This window comes from Mauremys reevesii, linkage group 3, assembly GCF_016161935.1.
Source record: "Mauremys reevesii isolate NIE-2019 linkage group 3, ASM1616193v1, whole genome shotgun sequence".
Taxonomy (NCBI): Eukaryota; Metazoa; Chordata; order Testudines; family Geoemydidae; genus Mauremys; species Mauremys reevesii.
This window is the reverse complement of record NC_052625.1, coordinates 5,434,096-5,455,923: the sequence shown is the minus strand read 5'-3', so window position 1 is coordinate 5,455,923 and position 21,828 is coordinate 5,434,096. Positions and strand designations below refer to the sequence as shown.

The window sequence follows — 21,828 nt, the reverse complement described above, 5'->3', positions numbered from 1 at the left end:
CAGTAATGAACATCTGCTGTGGCTGCTGCTTGATGGCCCATTAAACTGGAACGAGTGGCACATCAAATCAGAGAAAGACAATCTACTATCTGGAGTGTTTGAAAACCCTGTATTCTCTTCTGCATCTGAGGACTTCGGGAGACTCTTCCATCATCCTCACTTTCTTCTTTAAAGAAAGAGAAAATGATAAAAATAAGAGGAAACAAACGGGAGAACACCGAGCTACACTATATACGTATTGAACTACCGTACATATTTACTTGGCCTTATTTTCAAAAGTGCTGGGAACTCAGCACTGTTGAAAATCAGGTAACTTATTCAGGCACCTAAAATGGATTTAAGACATAATTTGGGTACCCATTTTTTAAAACTTGCCATTATGCATGGTGATACAGATGTATATTTCACTTTAGAGAAATCATAAAACAAATTTTAAAAAGGTCTCTATATTAAGAAAGTGTAAGATGTACTAAAGTATAGGTATATAGGTATGGAGATTAAGTACGTCTAAATACAAAGAATTCTTATCCTGGTTAGCTTTGTTAGATAATGATGATCATTTTAAAAATATTTTCATGAAAAGTTGACATTTTAGAATTATTAAAATAAGAGGTTTTTCTTAGGTTGTAAAAATGATAGGCTATTCCATAACTATTTATTAACTGTTTGATATTTTTTACAGTTATACAAATACACTATTTTGTGGAAAATGGCTTAGTTTTGCAGTGCTTTTTAATTGATTATAGTAAGAGAATTCCCCAATAATAGTAGGTATTATATATTTCCTTGTAGTCTGTAAACCTCTCATTAATTTACTTGCTTAATTTACAGTACTATAACTGTTTAATGAAACTTTGAAGTATTTCTACACCTCCATATAATGTTTACCAAACACTAAGTCATGTAGTCCAGAATTTAGTATATACATAAAAGAACCTATTCGTAATGAACACACTAAAATATTTTCATACACAATCATTCACCAAAAAAATCCAAGGGTGTTTTACAATTCAGATCTAGTAAAAGCAGCAAGGTGGGAGAGAAAGATTATTGTGAACACATTGTATTTTCTGGCTTTAAAACTATTTTAATACTACACTAACAGGATTATTTTGCACAGATTATATGTAAACATCAGCAGGACATGATAATCTGGGTATTTGTACCAATACTTGAATACTTGAAAGTCTGAGCAAAGTTTTAAGGAATGAAGCCTAAGTGTCTTGATTCACTAGTGAATGCTGACTTTTCCTGGGAACAGTGGCCTGTGAAGACATGAGTTATTGCTTTTATAAAAAGTTACTCTAAATGTCTGAAAGGTTGTTATGCTGGCTAAAAAGTCCCAGTTTGAACAAATACATTAGTATAGTATATCTATATAGTTCATAATATTTAGCCAATCATTCTTTATTATTTAGCCTATTTAAAAAAATACTCAACAAAATATTAAATCATTGTGTCCTACCTCAGTAATCAATAAATCTTTCCTATTTTATATAATCATAGTATGTTTGACTAAAAGGATTCCTGATGTAAATAAAATTGGTGTCTCTTTCTAGGTATAAGAAAAGTGAAGAAAAAGATTTAGAGACAAATTTGCAAACATTTATTCCTAATTAAAAGTCACGAGAGGAGCTTTTAAAATAATTTCAGTTTTATAAATGTTGATCTTTCAATTTATAATTAAGATGTTAAAGCAGCCAGTAGCTAACCTGTTGCTCTTTGTCGGACTATGTTTCTTGCTTTCTCAACTCCTGGTGCTCCAGAGGTGGTAGCACTCCTGAATCTCATTGGTTCCACAACTTCAGGATGACTTCTCCAACTTAATGAAAATGATCGTCCCACTGTAGTTGCCTTTTGAGGATCTGAGATGCCACCTTTGAGATAAAGAAAGCAAAAGCAACATCAATCTAGAACATTTACAATTAATACTATGCTTACTGCATAGAATTAAGTGTTTCTACAAAAAGGAACTAAAATGGGACAAGTTTTAAACCTATTATTTTTGTCAGAAAAATATTATTCAAAATAATTTAAGAGATGTCAACTGTGGAGAAGTTGTACCACAAAGCTCATGTAGTACAATTCCTCCCATTGTTTCTTCTTTCGATCCATTTTCTCAAATAACATAGTTATAGATAGTGTCATCAGCATACAATGATGTACTGAAAGTTGAAAATACATCTATTTAATGGCTCATGTACAGTAATTTGTCACTTGGCCAGAACTCAAAGTGTCAGGACTTAATCAAGAGTCAAAATAGATTTCTACAATAACACTGCATTGTATTGAGTGTTCCTTAATTTTAATTCAAGAATCAAGTCATTGGCATTAACAGTCCACCTTGCTCCCCTTATCCAATTCCCTGATTTTCAGGATAAGTGTTAAGATTAATCTATGACCAAATTTAAAAATAAGGATGCTAAAGTTGAGAACCTGTACCTCCCACTGATTTCAGTGCTTTCCTGGCAGTTTTGAAAATCAGGCCACTTATTTAGAGGTCTAACTTTAGACATCCATTTTTTAGTAATCTTGGTCTATATGCTTCTAAACCCTATTCCTTTTATGGAGATGGCAGAGAAAACTGTAAAATCATCACTAGACCTAAAAGCTTGTTTGTTACTTTTTTCTGAATCTCAGATTATTCATGGTCGTCACCCAGGGCTGGCCTTTGGGAGTTGTCAAATTGGACCTCTGATTTTTGAGGGAGACCCCAGAACAAATAATGGCTTGAGGTAAGGGGTTGGCAGTACTGTCATTAAGAGTGTAAGATCAATGCAAGATTCTCCCTAACTGCCTGCAGTTGAACTGGCTCATCTGCTGAGCTACCAGTGAGGCCTCTGCTCACACCTGGTGACTTTTCAGTAGAGTTAGGATCAGCAACCTGGTAAAGCAGACTGAACACAGAAGTGAGAGTAAGGGATTCCTGTGTTTTAATCCTGGTTCTAATATTAACTCTCTATATTGTCTTGGGCAAATCTTAGGGATGAAATTCTGTGCTGTACCTCTAAGACACAATAAAGACCTTGCAGCCCAGAGGGAGGAGCTGCTAAGATGACTAAGTCACCTTTGCACTCTCTTGATCATGAGTTGCTTCAGAAGCTAGAGAGGCCTCTGGTGTAACTTAGACAACCCTAGGGGTCTACCTAAATTATGGCAACTTCCTAAGATTACCCTATGGGTTTCATCACTGCAGCACCACTATTCCTGCCTCCATAAAACATGCTCCTCCTGGTGTCAGCCCTGACCCCTGGTTTGTGAGGAAGTCCTTTCAGGACAGCCCTAAGGCTGTCTTCCATAGTGCCTGTGCCCAGTCAATAGTCTCCTGGCCATTTATAGACCTATAAGGCCCTCTATGCTGCTCTGGCCCTTTTACCCAGCGTAAGAGGGTTGGTGCACGGAAAGGGTCTCACCTTGGGTCTTTTTGCCTTAGTTTTTCCACCTATAAAATGGGAATTACATTTATCTACCTCACAGAGCTCTATCCATGTTCACTAAGATGGTTCAATTAGTTAATTATTATAAATTGCTATGAAACAGTGCTAAGATCCACAAAATCCTCCACTGGCCCTCAGACTCTTGCTTAAACAGGTTTATTAAAATAAAATAAAATTATATTGAAAAGGATTTCTAGTGTCGGTGGCTATGCACAGATTCCAGCACAAGCAGCCATGCTCCATTCCTACTACTGCAGCAGAAACTGGTGTTAAGCCCCTAAACACCCATCCATTTTTTTTTAAGTTTTTATAAAAACAGATCAGTATAAGTATCTTACTAACGCAGATGCTCTATATTTTTGTGTAATAATACTAAGTAAAGTAAAATGGAGTGCATTTTTTCAAATGAATCTGTACAATGTGTAATGAATCATAATGTTTAAGTTACATTTGAAAATCTAATATAGTTCAACTAAGTTTGAGTATCTTAACTTATTTAACATAAAATACACGAAAGAAGAGAGACTTTACCTTTGCCTCTTTGTTTTTTTTCCTTTTGCTCACTTAGTTTATCCAGTGGTAAGTTTGTCATTTCAACTCCATACACGATTCTTGCTAACACTGCCGTTAGAGAATCCATGATTTTGGCCCATTCAGTTATCAGCTCTTCCCAGTCAGTAAGGGAAGACAGTATGCTGAGCAGCTCATCCCAGAGTTCTCGAGAAATGTAAACACTCAGATTTGCTCGGATCCAAGCCACAATAAGAGTCTGGGAAATAGGAAAGCAATGACATTTTGTACATTTCTAAAAAGTACAGAATTAAAAATTTGGAAATGCGTGTCCAAAGACCAAGAGAATTTAGACTTTTGTAACAGCTTATCATCACATTTTTAATTTCCAGTCACTAACATGAGTCTTCTTTCTTTCCTTCTGTTATTCTTTACTTTCAGAAGTTGCCATTTCCTGAGGCTGTTACTGAAAAATGATGAGGAACTACAAACAGAAAACATGGTTTCATAGGAATTAAATGAGTTTAGCAGCTAACAAGAAAAGAACTATAAAATAGGATCCTCTGTGAAAAGAGAGAAAATTCTGCAGCAATAATGCCCCCTTATTTCAGCAGCACATCAAGGCTTAATTCTGTGTGGGAGAGGGGGAAGGTCAGGACTTTTGTCCATGGAATGTAGAAATGGGAAGGAGTAGCTCCTCTCTTTCACTCGATTCTACCTTCCTTCCCCTGCTTCTACAGGAAAGGAGACTGCCATGTCTTTCTTTCCCCACCACCAGAGCTGAGGAGCTGGCTGATAATGTAACAGTAATGATACAGGGCACTAAGAGCTGAGGACAGTAATAGTAACTCAGATTGAGCAGTCACCGCAAGATCACTTAGTCCTGAAAATAACGTGGGTGCCAGGAATGTTGGTGCTGGGAGAATCAATGGGGTCGGCACTGGAGCTGAGGAGCACGTCATCAGCACTGTGTGAGGTGATGTCAGTACCAAGAGATCGGGATCAGTGAAGTGCAGAACTTTGCCTCAGAGGCTACCAAGTGTGCTCAGTGATGGGTTTTTGCCAAGGTGATGGAGGGACTCAACTTGGACCTTTTGGCTGAGTAGTGAGGAGATTTATGCCCCATTTTAATAGGTTCCACTAAGGGTAACCTAGGCCTGCACTCACTGTGGAAATAACATTCGTTCCTACCCCTTTCAGATAACTGAGTGGAGGAGGACTTAGCTTCCCTACTGCTCTGATTGTTGAAGGGTCTGAACTTTTTGATGAACTGTGAGCCTTGGGGTCTTGGATCTGAGCTGCCACTTCCAGGAGCACTAACTGTGGAAACCTGTTCAGCCCTGGTTGGCATGTTTTCTCTGGTTCTGAAGAGGCTCTCATAGAGCGTTCCCATCTTTTGTGTCCTCCTGGACAAAGAATGACAGATTGAGCATTTATCAGGCATGTGCCTTAAGTGGAACAGCTGCATCACAAGAGGGACAAGTTTTGAGCCGCTGGGACTTTGTTTTAGCGTGCTTTGCCCTTTACGCCTTCCGATGGAAGGGGGAGATACGATGGCACCCAGGGCACAGGACTGGCCTCAATGGACACTTCTGGCCAAAAGAATTTTGGGAGCATGCACACCAGAAGTGGAATACACATGCACAGTCACTCAAAGTAGAAAAGACGAATAATTATTTAAGATTTCAAGTAAATTATTCCATTTAAGAAATCTAATTACAACATAAACAATTAAAGGCTGGATATGCTAGTATGGCCCCAGCAACCTTTAACTCCAATATGGAACATTTTAAAAAAATACAGTCATTTAAAAAAACATTGCTATAAATTACATTTACATTAGAAATTAAATGCAAAGTTATATGAAACTGACATTTATACAACGGTACTGGTTTTCAGATGTGGCTCTACTGTGACAGCAGTTAATAATTAGCAACCCTTCCTTTATTGCAGATATTAATTTAACCGGCTTGTGGAAAGTATAGTTTGGAACAAAATTATAATGGAAAAGCATAGTCTATGCAGAAAATGAAAATATAATAGCCAGGAGGTGGTGCTAGAGATCCGACTTTTCAAAGCTGAGGATGCTGACTAAAAGAAGATAAAAGGTTACATTTATTTTTATATTTTGTCTTGAGCAATGTTTCTATGTCATCAGAAAGAAGAAAACAAATCTATTTTGTGTGTGTTCTGTTATATGCACTCCGGCAGATCAAAGCAAGTTCGATATAACACGGTTTTACCTATAACACGGTGAGATTTTTTGGCTCCTGAGGGCAGCGTTATATCGGGGTAGAGGTGTACTTTAGTTTTTTAGGTTATTTCTGACTACTTTCATAAACTATAGAAAATTTCTTACAAAAAAGAAAATAAACATAATTGGTAGGGGGAATGTTATTGTCAATCTCCTATAAGACTATTTTTAAAAAGAACGTTAAGATTACTACTTTAATGGTGGAATTTCAAACATCATTTTAGGAAGGAATAGGTCATTCAATTCACTTGTAAATCCAGGAATATACATAGACCAATTTGGTGTCTAAACACTTTAAATAATATGACTAATACCAGAAAATTCTCTAAATCTGAAATCATTAGACTCAGAAATACATCATATATCCATCAATTTAGGAGACCAAGTAGACCAATTTATACATAAGACAAAGTTGTCCTATTCACATTGAGGTGACCGACTGTAATCTTGAATAGCTTCTGACATGTAATACACAACATCTTTTTATAAAGATAGACAGGTAAGGTACCCAAACAAAATTAACTCTGTCCTACAATGATGTCACAAGGGACAGAAAAATAAAACATCTTTAAAAATCTGTTTCATCTACGCAGCCTGAGCCAACAAACGCTAAAATGACTTAATCCTCATCATTATGGTTATTGCTTAGGGTCACAATATGGTAGAGTTAAAGGTGTTTGGGTGACTTAACTCATTTTTCACCTTAATGTATTTAGATTTTTATTAAGTGTAACAATTTTGAATTTCCTGGGTTTATACATGCTTTGTTTTGGGTTAATTACAACATCCTTGTAATGTTTTTACTTGTAAATTACTGACACACATTCTCCACCTTATATCCATCTTAATTATTTTGGGTGGTACTGTTGGGATTTTTTGTTTGTTTGTTTTGTCTGAAAATTATGCAGTATATGTTTTAATTTTTCATCAATCCAAAAACTTCCAAGGATCTTGCTGAGTGAATAACTGTGAAGGTTACTGATGAAGGAACTTTATGAAAACTGGAGTATAGCTCCTAGGTTGCCTATATGACTCTCATGAACTTGCTGAAAAATTCTACACTTATTCGTAACATACTTTATTTATGAAACCTGAAATAATTCATTGATACGGAGAATTATCAGCATGACAAAAAGCACAGGGTGCAAAGCTCCTCCACATCACCTCAGGATGAATATAAAAGCTCTGAGATACACAGTGCACAGACCTAGATATTTATTATACCTTAGGATGTAACTACTTACTAGATGACTTATGAATATTTTTCTCTGGTTCAGTATAATGCAGCATTTTGGCTTGCTAGATATTAATTTACCTTTTGGAAACAATTATAAAAAGCTCAGATTTTAGAGACAATGATTAGAGTAGTCCTGCAAAGATACAGCTGTCCTACAAAAGGGGCATGTCTTGACTATGGTACACTTTATATGCTATTTTATTAAAGCATCCAAGTTACCGGTATTTATTTTCATATAAACTTATTGTGTGACCACAAGGGGGCAAAATGAACGGAAAGCAATAAACTACCATGATGACTAAACAACAGAAAACCTACCCAGCACATGTAAATAAGGGATCAGTGAACATAAGGGAAATGCAAATTTTGAGTACATCCTGTACCTTGCAACAGTAACAGTAACTAAAGCAGATCCTGTAACAACAACATACAACATTTGCAGGTCTGTCTGCCTACTAAAATATACAAGTATACTGGACAGACTGACAGACCTGCTCAAGTCTTCCTCTAGTGGCTACACTCTACAAAGGACAGAGTACCTGATACCTAAACTGTACTATTAACAAGAGTCAATATTTTATCGGTTATAGATAGTATTTTTTGTAATACAGTGCAATATTTAAATAAAAGCATACCTTTTTGAATGGCATAAAATTATATCATGAAAAACCCACTTCTGATATAAAATAAACGGTCATTGAAATTTACTTTCCATTCTTTTGAAAACACTTTTAAAAACAAAAATAGCACTCAGTTTCAGTTTTACATTTTCTTATAAAAAAGAAAGGTACTTACCCTGAAAAGTAATCCTGCCAAGCTTTGAGCAAACACATCTTTTACTTGGTTATCCTTTGGCTTCTGCATGACACCTTCTGTTATTCGCAGGAGTATTTGTAACATCTGTTCCCTGATACCAAAATAAAACCTCACATTTCAATTACAAGTTTTATTAATCTTACTTGTTTAGTTTCCAGATATGAAAACCACTCTTAATTCATTGATAAAGTCTCACAAACTGAAAATGTGACAATACTCAAAAACATTTTGTAAGTTACCTCTAAGACAACCTTACTGTATGTGGAGACTTATGTTGAGGATAATCACTTTTGGAGCACCTCGCAGAGAAAAAAACCAAACATTCAGACCATGACATGTGGTGAGAGGGTAATGCGGGGCATACTGAGACCCTGACATGAGAGAGGGGTTGCTAGGTGTTCCAGAAACAGTGTGAGATGGGAGGGTGGTGGCATACCAGGAGCTTTTGGAGGGGAGGGGGAGTGGAAGGATGCACTTGGCCTAGATAAGCGTGTGACCCTCTAGTAACATTCTTTTACCAATTTTGCGTGTGTAATCTTTTACATATATTGACAAACAAAATTAGTCCCATTAGCATTAGAAAGACAAACATTTGTTTATTTTAAATTCCACTGATTGATTAAATGTATAGTTAGGTGCATGTGTGCGCAAACCCATGCAAACATGCACACATTTGCACGTATTTAGTGATTATAAAGCATCTGGCAGCCCTAGCTAGCCACAGAATGTGTATAGTAAGAAAAGCTTTCTTAAATTAGTTTTTAACTTATCTATACTAAGCATTTCAAGATTTGAATAAACTGTATTATTAAAAGTTGAAAATTTAGTTTGAACAAGAATCAAGTTTGAGCTAAGAATAGTAAAACGGAAGGTTACATAAGCAAAAAAAACTTTAAACAAAAATCTCTTACATTCAGAATTTTAGGAATTTCCCCCCCAGTGGAATCATGAACCATCTTACAAAATAAGTATAATATCATACTTTTTAGAAAGGCACACAAAGAAACATTAAAAAAAACTAAAATGTTATGGAAATTCCCTCATCTTTTTTCAATTATTCTGTCTTAAAATTCTAGCAGCGGTTATACTATTAATTAATTTATTCAGCCTGAATTCTCTAAGATACATTTAAAACTTACCATGTCTTTTTATTCATTGAAAGTTCCATTATCATGTGCCTAAAAATACTCAGAACTGCTTTGCAAGCATCAACTTGTTCCTTCAGGAGAACAGGGACTTCAGCACATGGTTCCAATAAAAAAACGTTTGCAGAGTTCGTCAAAAACACCTTGAAAACAAAACATTTTAATTAGGAAAAAATAAATTTATACAGTATCAAACAAGACCAACGGTTAACTTTCAAAACACACACGTTTTCCTCTTCTAACCAAACCCTTATCTTTCCTTAAAGAAGGATATGTTATATTACAGTGGTTCTCAAACTAGGGCCGCCGCATGTTCAGGGAAAGCCACTAGCGGGCCGGGTGGTTTTGTTTACCTGCCGCGTCCGCAGGTTCGGCCGATCGTGGCTCCCACTGGCTGTGGTTCGCTGCTCCAGACCAATGGGGGCTGCAGGAAGCGGCGCGGGGCGAGGGACATGCTGGCCGCCCTTCCTGCAGTGGGAGCCGCGATCAGCCGAACCTGCGGACGCAGCAGGTAAACAAACCGGTCCGGCCCGACAGGGGCTTTCCCTGAACAAGCGGCGGCCCTAGTTTGAGAACCACTGATCTAACACACTATTTTCTTTAAGTTCTCCCACACCATTTAGAAGAAGAGAGTCATGTTATATTCACTATTATAGTAAAAATATAACATATTCTTGATCTTTGAGATGCTTGTCTTTTCCATTCTACCACATGGGGGTATTCTTCCCCTCCCAACCCATTTTCTAGCTGTAAATGGCCACTGATATTTTTGATCATTTACATTCAGCACCAGCAAATGTACAGAGTTCTGAGTAATTCCCAACTCCACAAGTATAGAAACTGTTTAACTGTCTAGTGTTCTAATGTGTCTAGAACTGGTGTGTGGTTCTGCAAGATAGGAACACATAGTTAATATGAATTTAAAAAAAAAAAAAGAGAAGTCCAATTGTTCACAAGGTAATCCATGAAAATGCTCGACTCCTCTAACAATTGCTTTCTGACATCTGAGAACACAAACAAAAGGAGCTTTATCCAAGCTCGCCTTAAAAAAAAAGTGGAATTATTGTTTACATTAAACAGAACTCCATTTTTGCACAGCAAGAGAAGGTACACAGTGGTTTCTGGCATGTAAATGCATTCTGACCACTTTAATTGAGTGTTCTCTTTTAGGGTCCAATCCAACATCTGTAAGGTTAATGAAAGGACATTAACTAGGATCATTTTCTCAAAACACAGCCATCAAAGACAGAATTTTGAAACTGGACTGACAGTATATTAGCAGAAAAGGTCTGTCATCACAGACTACTTAAGCAGGTCATTTATTGCTAGATACACGGAATGGGACCCTAGAAAGTCCCAAAGGCTAACCCAGAGTAATTAGGGTTACTGTACATTTAGCCATTTTTTTAATGGAGTTCAAGAGAAAGGAGGTGAAAAAGAAACGGCATAAACCAAATTATGTTTTCCCTTGAAAAACAAAAAATAGCTCCATGGGCTACAAATCTTTAGTTTGGATTAAAAGCTGGGGTAAACTGCATTACTCATACATGACACAGTCTCTTTTGTGTCCCTTACATTTTGCAACACCTAAGAACAAACTCTCTGTTGAGCTGCTTTACTACTGGAGTGAATTTTACCTGCTTAGTTAGTGTGCTGTCATGCTCAGAATGTCATCTCCTGATTGTTGAAATTGCAAGTAGATTTGTCTTTAAATTCTAGATAGCTAGCTCTTTGACCTTCCTCTGACATATTTGTTTCTTGGCTGATCATCTTGACTTATATATACACTAGTAATATTAATCACCTGACTGAATTTATTCTTTCCCTATCAAGTATTTCTGCAAAGAGATAAGAAAAAAAGTTCATATTTTGACCAACAGTTACTTCCTTTCTATGGGTATTACAAGGTTTGCAGTTCATAGCTACTACTTCTGCTGATCCTACCTGTATGATCCCTAAGATGTACAAGTGACTGAACACTACAACCTAATAAAAGCTGTGTCACTTCAGTTATCTGGTCAGATATGCAAACCGAAAAGGGCGAGACTCAGATCAGCTGAAGTGAGCACAGAGCAGTTGCATGCCCCCAAACAATTCAGGCTGTAGAGAGAAAATAATAAAACTCTCTCTCAACTATTTGGGCTACATGAAAGTTATGTCCTATGCTGCTTACCATGCTAAAAACTAGATAATATCCTTAAAATCACCAGAATACTACTGTTCATGTCCTCTGAATAATCTGTTATGATATATGTTTCCTATCTGCTGGGGTGGAGAGTCCAGCTGTTTGGAATATAGTGGGAGACAAATATAAAAACAACACTTTCTGAAGAGTGGGATTTTTGGGGGAAGCAAACTTACACACACCACATTTCAATTTCTTAATATTAATAGTATGACTAATTTTTACTTGTGCACATGGTTCAGAATTATAAAGCGTCTCTGTATAATCTCTGGTTTAATTATTAAACAACATTTAAGGAAACATCAAAAACTGAAAAAGTCAACTTGACAAAAAAGAAACTAGGGTTCTTTCATACTTACTGCAGCAATAATAAACATGGATCTACACAAAAGCATATTTTGTCACTTTTCAGTATAAATTCACATTTTTTGTTTATTTTATCACCAGAACCCTCTAAAATAATCTCTCAGTTCTGAATTCCAATATTGTAGGCAGGTCTGAGAGCACCACCTACTATTAAGGTTGCCTGGCATTTCTCAATATAAATATTGTTTTCAATTGTTAATGACTTTGTAATAAAATAAATAAATAAATAAACAAACAAACAAACCCAACCTCTAACCATCTGGGCTGAAATTTTTCAGGTCAGGTATCTTCGCCAGGCTGAATAGTTTTGGAAATTTTCAGCCAAAATGATTCAGCCAGTTTGAGAATGAGACTAGTAAAACTTATATTATTTTGCCCACGTTAAAAGATTTGGCAACCTTTCATTTGAAATACTCTAACATCCCCATGCTTCGGACCAGGGACTTGAAATTTGGTAGGGAGGAGCCATTCTGTCAGGGATCAGTCTTTTGCCATGTTTGTGAAAGTTTGCTCAAATTTGGCCAAGTTATAGGCCTTTGAAAAATTGCAGTTTGCACATGCTCAGTAGAGACTTGCTAGAGCTTAGCAGCTGACTCGTCCTCATTATTACTAGTGCTGAGAAGACTGAACGTGCAAATGAGTAAGCTTTTTTTTTACCCTATAAATGCCCAAATGACTTCATGAATTTTACTTAAACTTATCCCAGAAATATGCATCTTTGAGCAAAGATTAGGTGAATATTTCAGAAACTTATAAGCATGTGAAAATTGGCTTAGAATGGAAACTGCTTTGCAGCTTTAGTACAGCAATGGGAAACCTTATATTAATTTGTTATCTTTGTAAAAATGTCCTTTCTGCTGACTTCACAAACAATTTAATGGAATCATTACAAATTTATTTTTAAATTGATAACCTAATGTTTTCTCTATATACCATACCTGTAATGCAGCCTGAGCACCAGCCTTAATGTTCTTGTCTTCATCTTCTAGTATACATCCTCTGCTAACAGCATTAGAGAAGGAGTAAGTTCTTCCCCAACTGGAAGATCTTTTATGTCCAGAATGACCAGAAGTAAGCTTTCAAAAACACAAGTATATTAGTAATACAGGGATTATAAAAGATGGATTCCTATATAGATCATATAAAAGCTAAAAAATAATTTTTAAACAGTCATAGGTTCTGTGCTCATTTGCATAACCATTAGTAGTTATTCTTATTCAGAGATCTAATTTGTATAGGGTATAAGGGCAGTCCACATTACCTTAAACATATTTAATAATGCTTTTCATAACCCATTCATAGCTATAAAATTTCCCTTCTTTTTTTTATAAATTAAAAAAAAATATTAGTTGAATTTTAAGCTTTCTGTAAAACAGCCTAAGCAAAGACTGGTACTGTAAGTATTTTTATATTCTAACTCTTGTTCCCCAATGTGCAGAAATACCCTTTTAAATAACTTCACACCTCAGAGTAGGGCATATACATCTGGTTCAATATATTAAGACATGAGCATCCAAGCCACAAAGTTCAGATCTGAGTCTGAACTTCCCAAAGTTCAGGGTGTCTGGATCCAGGGTTTTAGTCCAGATCATAAAACTGATGGAATATCTGCAAATATGGCTGGGCCCTTATCAAGATTTTATGATGGATTTAGATAATCAAATATTTGTAATTTTAATTGTGTTAATGTATACTCATGCTAAAACATTTCTGTCAAAAGGAACACATATTCATGCCAACAGGGAATATTAAACCAGTAGACTGAACAATTCAACATTGCAGAATGCACCACTATTTGTTCCACTAAGTCCATCCAAAATAGTATTTACACAGAGAGTTAAAAGAAAGATTAAAGATCAGAATTTCAAAACAGCTCAGCACCCAGAATCACCCATGGTTGAGAGCAGCTGGGTGCTCAGCACATTTCAAAATCTGGACCTAAAGAAATAAAAAGGTGCATAAGCAAATATGTATCATTAAAAAAAATTATGAAAAAGGATTGAAGACAAATAAGAATAATATCCATCATTCAGCTTGTACACAGTAAGTAATGATTGATACCATACATGTTTGCAATCTGTCTCTGTATGTTCCAAGTTGGACACATTATCTTGAATATTTTCTTGTTTATCTGGTTCTTCCATGAACACAGGCTTGTCTTGCAATATCCACTTTCTATATACCTTAACCACTTTCCGTGTTGCAGATATATCAGAGGAAGGCAACAAAAAAGCCTAAAATGCAAATTTAACTCAATTTACCTATACACAGAATATTACAAATTACACAGACCAAAAGAAAATAGTTTAAAATCTACTTTTAAATCACTACGATCAAGAGCTATGATTATCACAAAACTATATAAAAATCAACCTAAAAATACATCTCACAAATCATTGATTAGTGAAGCTAATTATTGAGCTTAGCTGACTTCCATATTGCATGTGCTCAGACTGCAAGTAAAAGGATATTTTTCTTCACTGTCTCTCTGCAAACCCAACTTGGGTTCTTTTCCCATCTTGCTCATCATTATCAGTGATAGAAGTTCTGTAAACTAAATTATGCCCTTAGATACACAACCTGTGCAACCCCACCGATTTCAGATTATGTTATCAGGGTCACATGTAAAATCCCAGTTAAGGCAAATGCTGTTAAAGGGGTGCCACTAAGGGCATAACCTGGAGGATGTGAAGAACAGGTGGCATTCTGTCACTTCCTACTAAACTTTCTGAGGTCACAGATGAACATATTTTTGCGTACTTTCTATGGTCTGCAGCTGGAAGCCTCTCTGTAAGGTCCACCATTCAAGAACCTTGGGAGGTTAAGCTGGCAGCCTCCCAAATTTGTGAGACTCATCAGCTCCTAACAGCTCTAAATAGGTCTGTCAGCCCTTCACAACATTTCTAAGTAGGGTCATGGGACCTGACAATCCTACTAAGACTTCAGAGGGTGAAATCCCCCAAATAGTGTAAGGCTCAAACGGGACCAGAGGACCATCAAAACACATTATATATAGGGCAGTCGATTAATCGCAGTTAACTCACGCGATTAACTCAAAAAAATTAATCGCGATTAATTGCAGTTTTAATTGCACTGTTAAATAATTGAATACCAATTGAAAGGTATTAAATATTTTGGATGCTTATCTACATTTTCATATATGTTGTATTCTGTGTTGTAATTGAAATCAAGGTGTACATTATTTTTGCTTACAAATATTTGCACTGTAAAAATGATAAATAGTATTTTTCAGTTCATCTCATACAAGTACTGTAGTGCAATCTGTCGTAAAAGTGCAACTTAAAAACAAACAAAAAACTACATTTGTAAATGTCTGCACTTAAAAACAAAACAATGTAAAACTGCAGAGCCTACAAGTCCACTCAGTCTTACTTCTTGTTCAGCCAATTGCTAAGACAAACAAGTTTGTTTACATTTAAAGGGAGATAATGCTGCCCTTCAGGTGACATTGTAAACAAGAAGCAGACAGCATTATTTCCTGCAAATATAAACAAACTTGTTTGTCTGAGCGATTGGCTGAACAAGAAGACAGACAGAGTGGACTTGCAGGCTCTACAATTTTACATTGTTTCATTTTTGAATGCAAGTTTTTTTGTGCATAATCTACATTTTTTAAGTTCGACTTTCATGATAAAGAGATTGTACTACAGTACTCATATTAGGTGAATTGAAAATACAATTTTTTATTTTTTTCAATGCAAATACTTGTAATGAAAAATAAATAAGTGAGCACTGTACACTTTGTACTGTGTTGTAATTTAAATCAGTATATTTGAAAATGTAGAAAACATTCAAAAATATTTAAATAAATGATATTGTTTAACATTGAGATTATGTGCAATTAAATTTTTTAATCATGTGATTATTTGCAATTAATTTTTTTAATCGCTTGACAGCCCTAGTTTTATACTTTCAACCTAAACTCTACCATAACATTTACTAAGGAAATATCCCTTGTTTGCGAAAAAGACACTGGATAACAGGAGATCTTGAGGAACCTCATAAATGTCCCTGTAGTCTGTTATGCCAATATCAAATTCCTACGTCAACATGTAGCAGTCTTTAAAATTAGAATTTAACCAACTAAAACTTTGATTCTCTGCATTCGATAGTGGTTAAAACTTCAGATTACTGAATTTATCTTTCACTTTGTGTCCATGCTATGTAATAACAAAGTTAGAAGAGTTTTTGGACTCTGATGAACATTTATTTTGTAATGTTTTATAACATTGCATACCTTGTGTGATTAACTCCAAATAGGGTAGAAACATTTTATCTTGGCAACAGATGTGCCATTCCCTCCCCTACGCCCCCCAAATATTATGATGCAGATCAAAGTCTGTTTTATAAGAGGCTTACTTCTAACTATGGAATAATTACCTACTTTTCATAAATATAGTCTGAAGTGAGTGGATACAATGAGTCCAGTCTTAATCTTTTTCCACCTGACCTACCTGGACAGGGAGCACTGCAGAGGCATCTTGCTTGGAACCTGGATATCTGTCAATACTATTCCCTCTGACCAACATGTGGTGCTGCCTTAAGAGACTAGAACTGGCATGGGCAACTGCATCCAGGACACCAAACCATTTATTTGGCCCACCCATCGGCGGGGTCGCAGCCCCAGAAAAAGAATTCTTTTTTAAAGATTGAGTCAGGTTGTTTAGAGGCACAGACTTTTAGTAAAATTACTGCCTACTCACGTAGGAGGTGGACTCTGCCCCATGCCACCCAGGTTTGATTACCTCCATATCATTGGCTCCCACAACTAATTTGTTTGTGGCCATATGGTGGAGCCTGTGCCCCTGGGGCGGCAGAAACTGGGAGAGGTAGAGAAAAAAAAATTAAGACAGATTTGTTTTGTTATTTTCATTTCTTAATCCCCTGCTCTTTATAGATTTGTTTAATTGGTATTTAATTTATTTATTTAAAGGCAGGGCTATAAAGGACTTTTATATTTAAGAATACTTCAGTTTTACACTGTTAATACATGGTTAATTGTATGTTAACATGGTCTATTGTAAAATATTTTTGAGTTATGCAATATGTATCCTGAAAATAAATAAATAAAATAAATAAATAAATAAATAAATAAATAAATAAAAATGCATGGTCCACCAAAGGATTTTAGTGGATTTTGTGGCCTTCTGCTACTTTAAAGTTAACCATTCCTGGGGTAAAAAACAGTAGGACAGTATTAAGAATTCCTCAGCCCTAATCAGCTGGAGGGAAAGCTGCTTCAATATACATCCTCAAAGGGAGGGTTCAAGAGAGGCATGAGAATTAAATTTACACAGTGACCAAAAGAGATTCTCACGTCCCCTTCTTTAAAAGAAAAAGGCAGACCAAAAATCTAGTCTCTGTTTCAAGTACATAATCCATATGTATATTAAATAAAAGGCAAAGCAAATTTCTGTTATGGAAATAAAGAACATCACAACATACAGTGAAGTTTTAAGTACTTTGAAGCAATGCTGAACTAATTTATCATCATGCCACAAGAGGGCAGCATAACACAGTATTCCATAAAGGATACCAAACTATTCTTTAGTGTCAAACCACCTCCATCTCTTTTTCAATATAGAAAGCATTTGTACTGCATACAGATATTCTCCTCTGAAATCCTTTTTTTTTCTTTTTTAAAGATGGCAAATTAATATCAGGGGCTAAGAGAAAACATCCAATGACGACACTGTTCTCTACATAGAAATTATGTATTTACTTTGATCATAGCTGCAGAAACTCAGCTTTGCACACACTTATGCAGTAGCAGACACTACAAGCTTTTAAATTATGCACCAGTGTACGAAACATCAAAATTGATATGCAAGGCTGCATTAAATGATCTAGGGAAGTTTGACAGAACTGCTATTTTGGTCTGAGCAACACATTTGTACTCCTATTTGACTTCCTTATCTTTACTTATCAAATTACTAATTTATCCTGATAAAGAAAAAATTTGAGATTTTCAATGCTGGCAAATGTCAAAACTTCTTTTAATCATGCTAATACAGCATCCTGTTATACTGTAGAAATAATACAGTTTTCCTCACCTGCATCTCTTGCAAGTTATCTTATTTCAGAACCCTTTTCTAAATGTATCACGTAGATATACAAAATCTTAAAAACTTACTTTAAGTTTTCAATGGTAACCACTAGTCAGTTTATAATCAGAAAATGGGAAACAGACTCAAGGTGATAAGCATGGGGGATAGAGGGAAGTCTCTCTACTCACACTAAGAAATAGCAGAACACAATATCATATTTCATGGTTTTTAACTGCATACGTCCCAGCTTAAAAGCTATATCTTCAGATGAATTAATATATTTAAAATATTGTATATAATGTATATGAAAGCTTCTTTAACAAATAGTACTTTCCTCTATTTGGAAAATTATAAATAATCATCATCTAAGGACTGAACTTAGAAAGGACTCGTAGATGGGACCATGGTGAAGTTTAGTCAATCTTTTGGTTCAGCAGCATTTACAGTTTTCTTTCACATAACACTTAGCCACATAGTGCACTTATACATGTGCTTCTGTAGTTTAAGTTATACAATAGTATGTATAATCTCCTATTACTTACCTGGCGAAATACTTCATTAACAAAATTGACGTAACCTCGAGTGGACAACAGAATTCTCTGTACCATCTCATACACTGTCCGATGTTGTTCTTCGATGCTGCAAAGGCTAGAGTTACTGAGTCTCCTATCAGACAAAGTGCTGCTATTGGAATGATTTTTCTCTTGCTCTGATAACACACTAGTTTCCAACTCGGGGTTTTTATCTTGAGTTGTACCACCAACCGTCTAGACAGGAGAAAATACAAGCCTAATAAAATACTTGTAAAATATTGCATATAAACTTACCAAAAACCTGGGTTACTTATTCTAAACTCCAGTTACCAGCAACTTTCACAAACCCATTGAATCCCTGGAGTAACTGAATATAACTTTCAAGAAACTTGAGCTAAGCAAAAAATTAGTCTTATAATATTTAAATGCCTAATGTGCATCCTAGTCCCCTATCTCAGATCTGTTGACTGTGAGACAGGAAACCACAAGATAGGGTGAGCTGGACCATGGAGATTTAAAGGCGTTTACCGATATGGGGCACACCAGCAACCTTGATTTTCCAACATGAGATCTACCTTCAAAGATTCTTGCTTTTTAGTCTTTAGAAAATAGATGGCACATTAGGACACAGTGCTAGGGGATGATCCTTAGGTCACTCTGCTCCATCGGAAAGAAGAGAGAAATTGGGGAAGAAAAGATGCAGGGGGAGGAAGAGAACAAATAGCAGAGGAGTTCCAAGTCACTTTTTTCGTTTGGAAAAAACTGTCATCCTAGTCATAGTCATGAAGCATCTTTAGAGAATCTGCAGCCAAAGCCAATTGCTTGCTATGAAACTCTTGGTGTGTGAAGCTACCAATCCTGGCCAGATTAGAACCAGTAACTTGTAAATTAAATGTGTCCTCTGGAGACTGCTGGTGGATCATATGAGTACTGTTTTTCCTCATTTCCAGATGCTAAATTGTATTAAAAGAAGCTGAAAATATATTAAATACTTTCCTAGTATTTCACTGTAAACAACTGCTAAAGATGTTGTAAAGATGTTGTGTGATTATTAATTATGGCTGTCAAGATACTCTATTGAGAAATGGTCTGCAATATAAAAACAGTTCAAGAATGTCTGGTTTAGAACAAGAATGTCTAATGATTACATTGTATTCAGAAGGTTGTTTTTCCTCTTTAAATAAGGCAAAGGGCAAACAGCTACAGAAATATTTTCCAGTACATTGCTAAAGGTGTTCCTCCAAAGACTCACTCCTCCATCAGAGGAAAGCTAATTTAAACTCCATCATTCACCCACCTAAGCAGAGCATTTCCTTTTTGTTTCAGTTGTCAATATATTTTGATCATCTGCAGCGTCTCTAGCATATATTTAAGGAAACAAGTAAGTTTATGACATACCTGAATGATTTTAGGCAGCATTTCTCCTCCATTTTTAGTATTCTGCATCGAAGTTAAGTACTTCTTTTCGAGAAAGAAGGTTACAAGCCATTTAATAAAAACAACACGAGCAGCCATGAATGGGATTTTCGTGCTGTAGATGTTTTCATTATTCCGAATTGCGGTAATGTACGCTGGTTTTGGCCTCAAGTCAGGAATATCTGGTGAGATTAAACAGACAATATAAATACATCTTAAAAAAAACTGCTTTGTGAAATGAATTGAACATTAGACCTACAGCATTTTTTCTCCATGTGAAATAATAATGTGATGCACCAGCTGCTTATACCTATGTACTGCCATCATTTTGATTGGTGCTGGAGAGAAACAAGACAAAAAAAGCACAGCTCCTGCCCTGAAGAACTTAATCCATACCAGATAAATAGCAGACAATGCAAGCAGCGAAAAGAAAGGGACAGGGAAGGGAGGTACAAGAGTTTAAAGTAAGAATATGAGTCACAGTAGAATGTAAAATTAGCTTATAAATTCTGATCATTTTTATTGAGAAAAAGGTAAAAGAGGGATGGAGTAAATAAATGAGGAGCAATCAAATAGTGCAAAGCCAAGTGGAAGGAGTGAGGCTTGAGGAAGAAAAAAGGATGTGCTAAGGCACACTAGAAAGGGGAGATCAACTCAGGTGCAGGGAGTAGTGTGATAAAAGCACAGAAGAAGTGGAGAAAAGGCAAAGGGCTCAAGAACAACCAGAGCATAGGAGAGGAACTAACATAAGAACATAAGAAAGGCCGTACCGGGTCAGACCAAAGGTCCATCTAGCCCAGTATCTGTCTACCAACAGTGACCAATGCCAGGTGCCCCAGAGGGAGTGAACCTAACAGGCAATGATCAAGTGATCTCTCTCCTGCCATCCATCTCCATCCTCTGACGAACAGAGGCTAGGGACACCATTCTTACCCATCCTGGCTAATAGCCATTTATGGACTTAGCCACCATGAATTTATCCAGTCCCCTTTTAAACATTGTTATAGTCCTAGCCTTCACAACCTCCTCAGGTAAGGAGTTCCACAAGTTGACTGTGCGCTGTGTGAAGAAGAACTTCCTTTTATTTGTTTTAAACCTGCTGCCTATTAATTTCATTTGGTGACCCCTAGTTCTTGTATTATGGGAATAAGTAAATAACTTTTCCTTATCCACTTTCTCAACATCACTCATGATTTTATATACCTCTATCATGTCCCCCCTTAGTCTTCTCTTTTCCAAGCTGAAGAGTCCTAGCCTCTTTAATCTTTCCTCGTATGGGACCCTCTCTAAACCCCTAATCATTTTAGTTGCCCTTTTCTGAACCTTTTCTAGTGCTAGAATATCTTCTTTGAGGTGAGGAGACCACATCTGTACACAGTATTCGAGATGTGGGCGTACCATGGATTTATATAAGGGCAATAATATATTCTCAGTCTTATTCTCTATCCCCTTTTTAATGATTCCTAACATCCTGTTTGCTTTTTTGACCGCCTCTGCACACTGCGTGGACATCTTCAGAGAACTATCCACGATGACGCCAAGATCTTTTTCCTGACTCGTTGTAGCTAAATTAGCCCCCATCTTGTTGTATGTATAGTTGGGGTTATTTTTTCCAACGTGCATTACTTTACATTTATCCACATTAAATTTCATTTGCAATTTTGTTGCCCAATCACTTAGTTTTGTGAGATCTTTTTGAAGTTCTTCACAATCTGCTTTGGTCTTAACTATCTTGAGCAGTTTAGTATCATCTGCAAACTTTGCCACCTCACTGTTTACCGCTTTCTCCAGATCATTTATGAATAAATTGAATAGGATTGGTCCTAGGACTGACCCTTGGGGAACACCACTAGTTACCCTT

The 21,828-nt window shown here is 36.2% G+C and overlaps 1 protein-coding gene across 7 annotated transcripts in view; it reads right to left on the bottom strand.

Annotated features, from left to right (window-relative positions):
• The window catches only part of RALGAPA2 (Ral GTPase activating protein catalytic subunit alpha 2), a 288,164-nt gene that overhangs the window by 200,702 nt on the left and 65,634 nt on the right, over positions 1-21,828 (bottom strand). For all 7 annotated transcript variants that reach the window (XM_039528550.1, XM_039528554.1, XM_039528553.1 and 4 more), the window contains 8 exons: positions 19,950-20,149; positions 18,561-18,785; positions 14,017-14,184; positions 12,889-13,026; positions 9,394-9,542; positions 8,234-8,345; positions 3,969-4,206; positions 1,713-1,877 (listed from right to left, as the gene is read on the bottom strand). In XM_039528550.1, the coding sequence (XP_039384484.1) occupies positions 1,713-1,877; positions 3,969-4,206; positions 8,234-8,345; positions 9,394-9,542; positions 12,889-13,026; positions 14,017-14,184; positions 18,561-18,785; positions 19,950-20,149 (1,395 nt within the window). The remainder of the gene's footprint in view (positions 1-1,712; positions 1,878-3,968; positions 4,207-8,233; positions 8,346-9,393; positions 9,543-12,888; positions 13,027-14,016; positions 14,185-18,560; positions 18,786-19,949; positions 20,150-21,828) is intronic.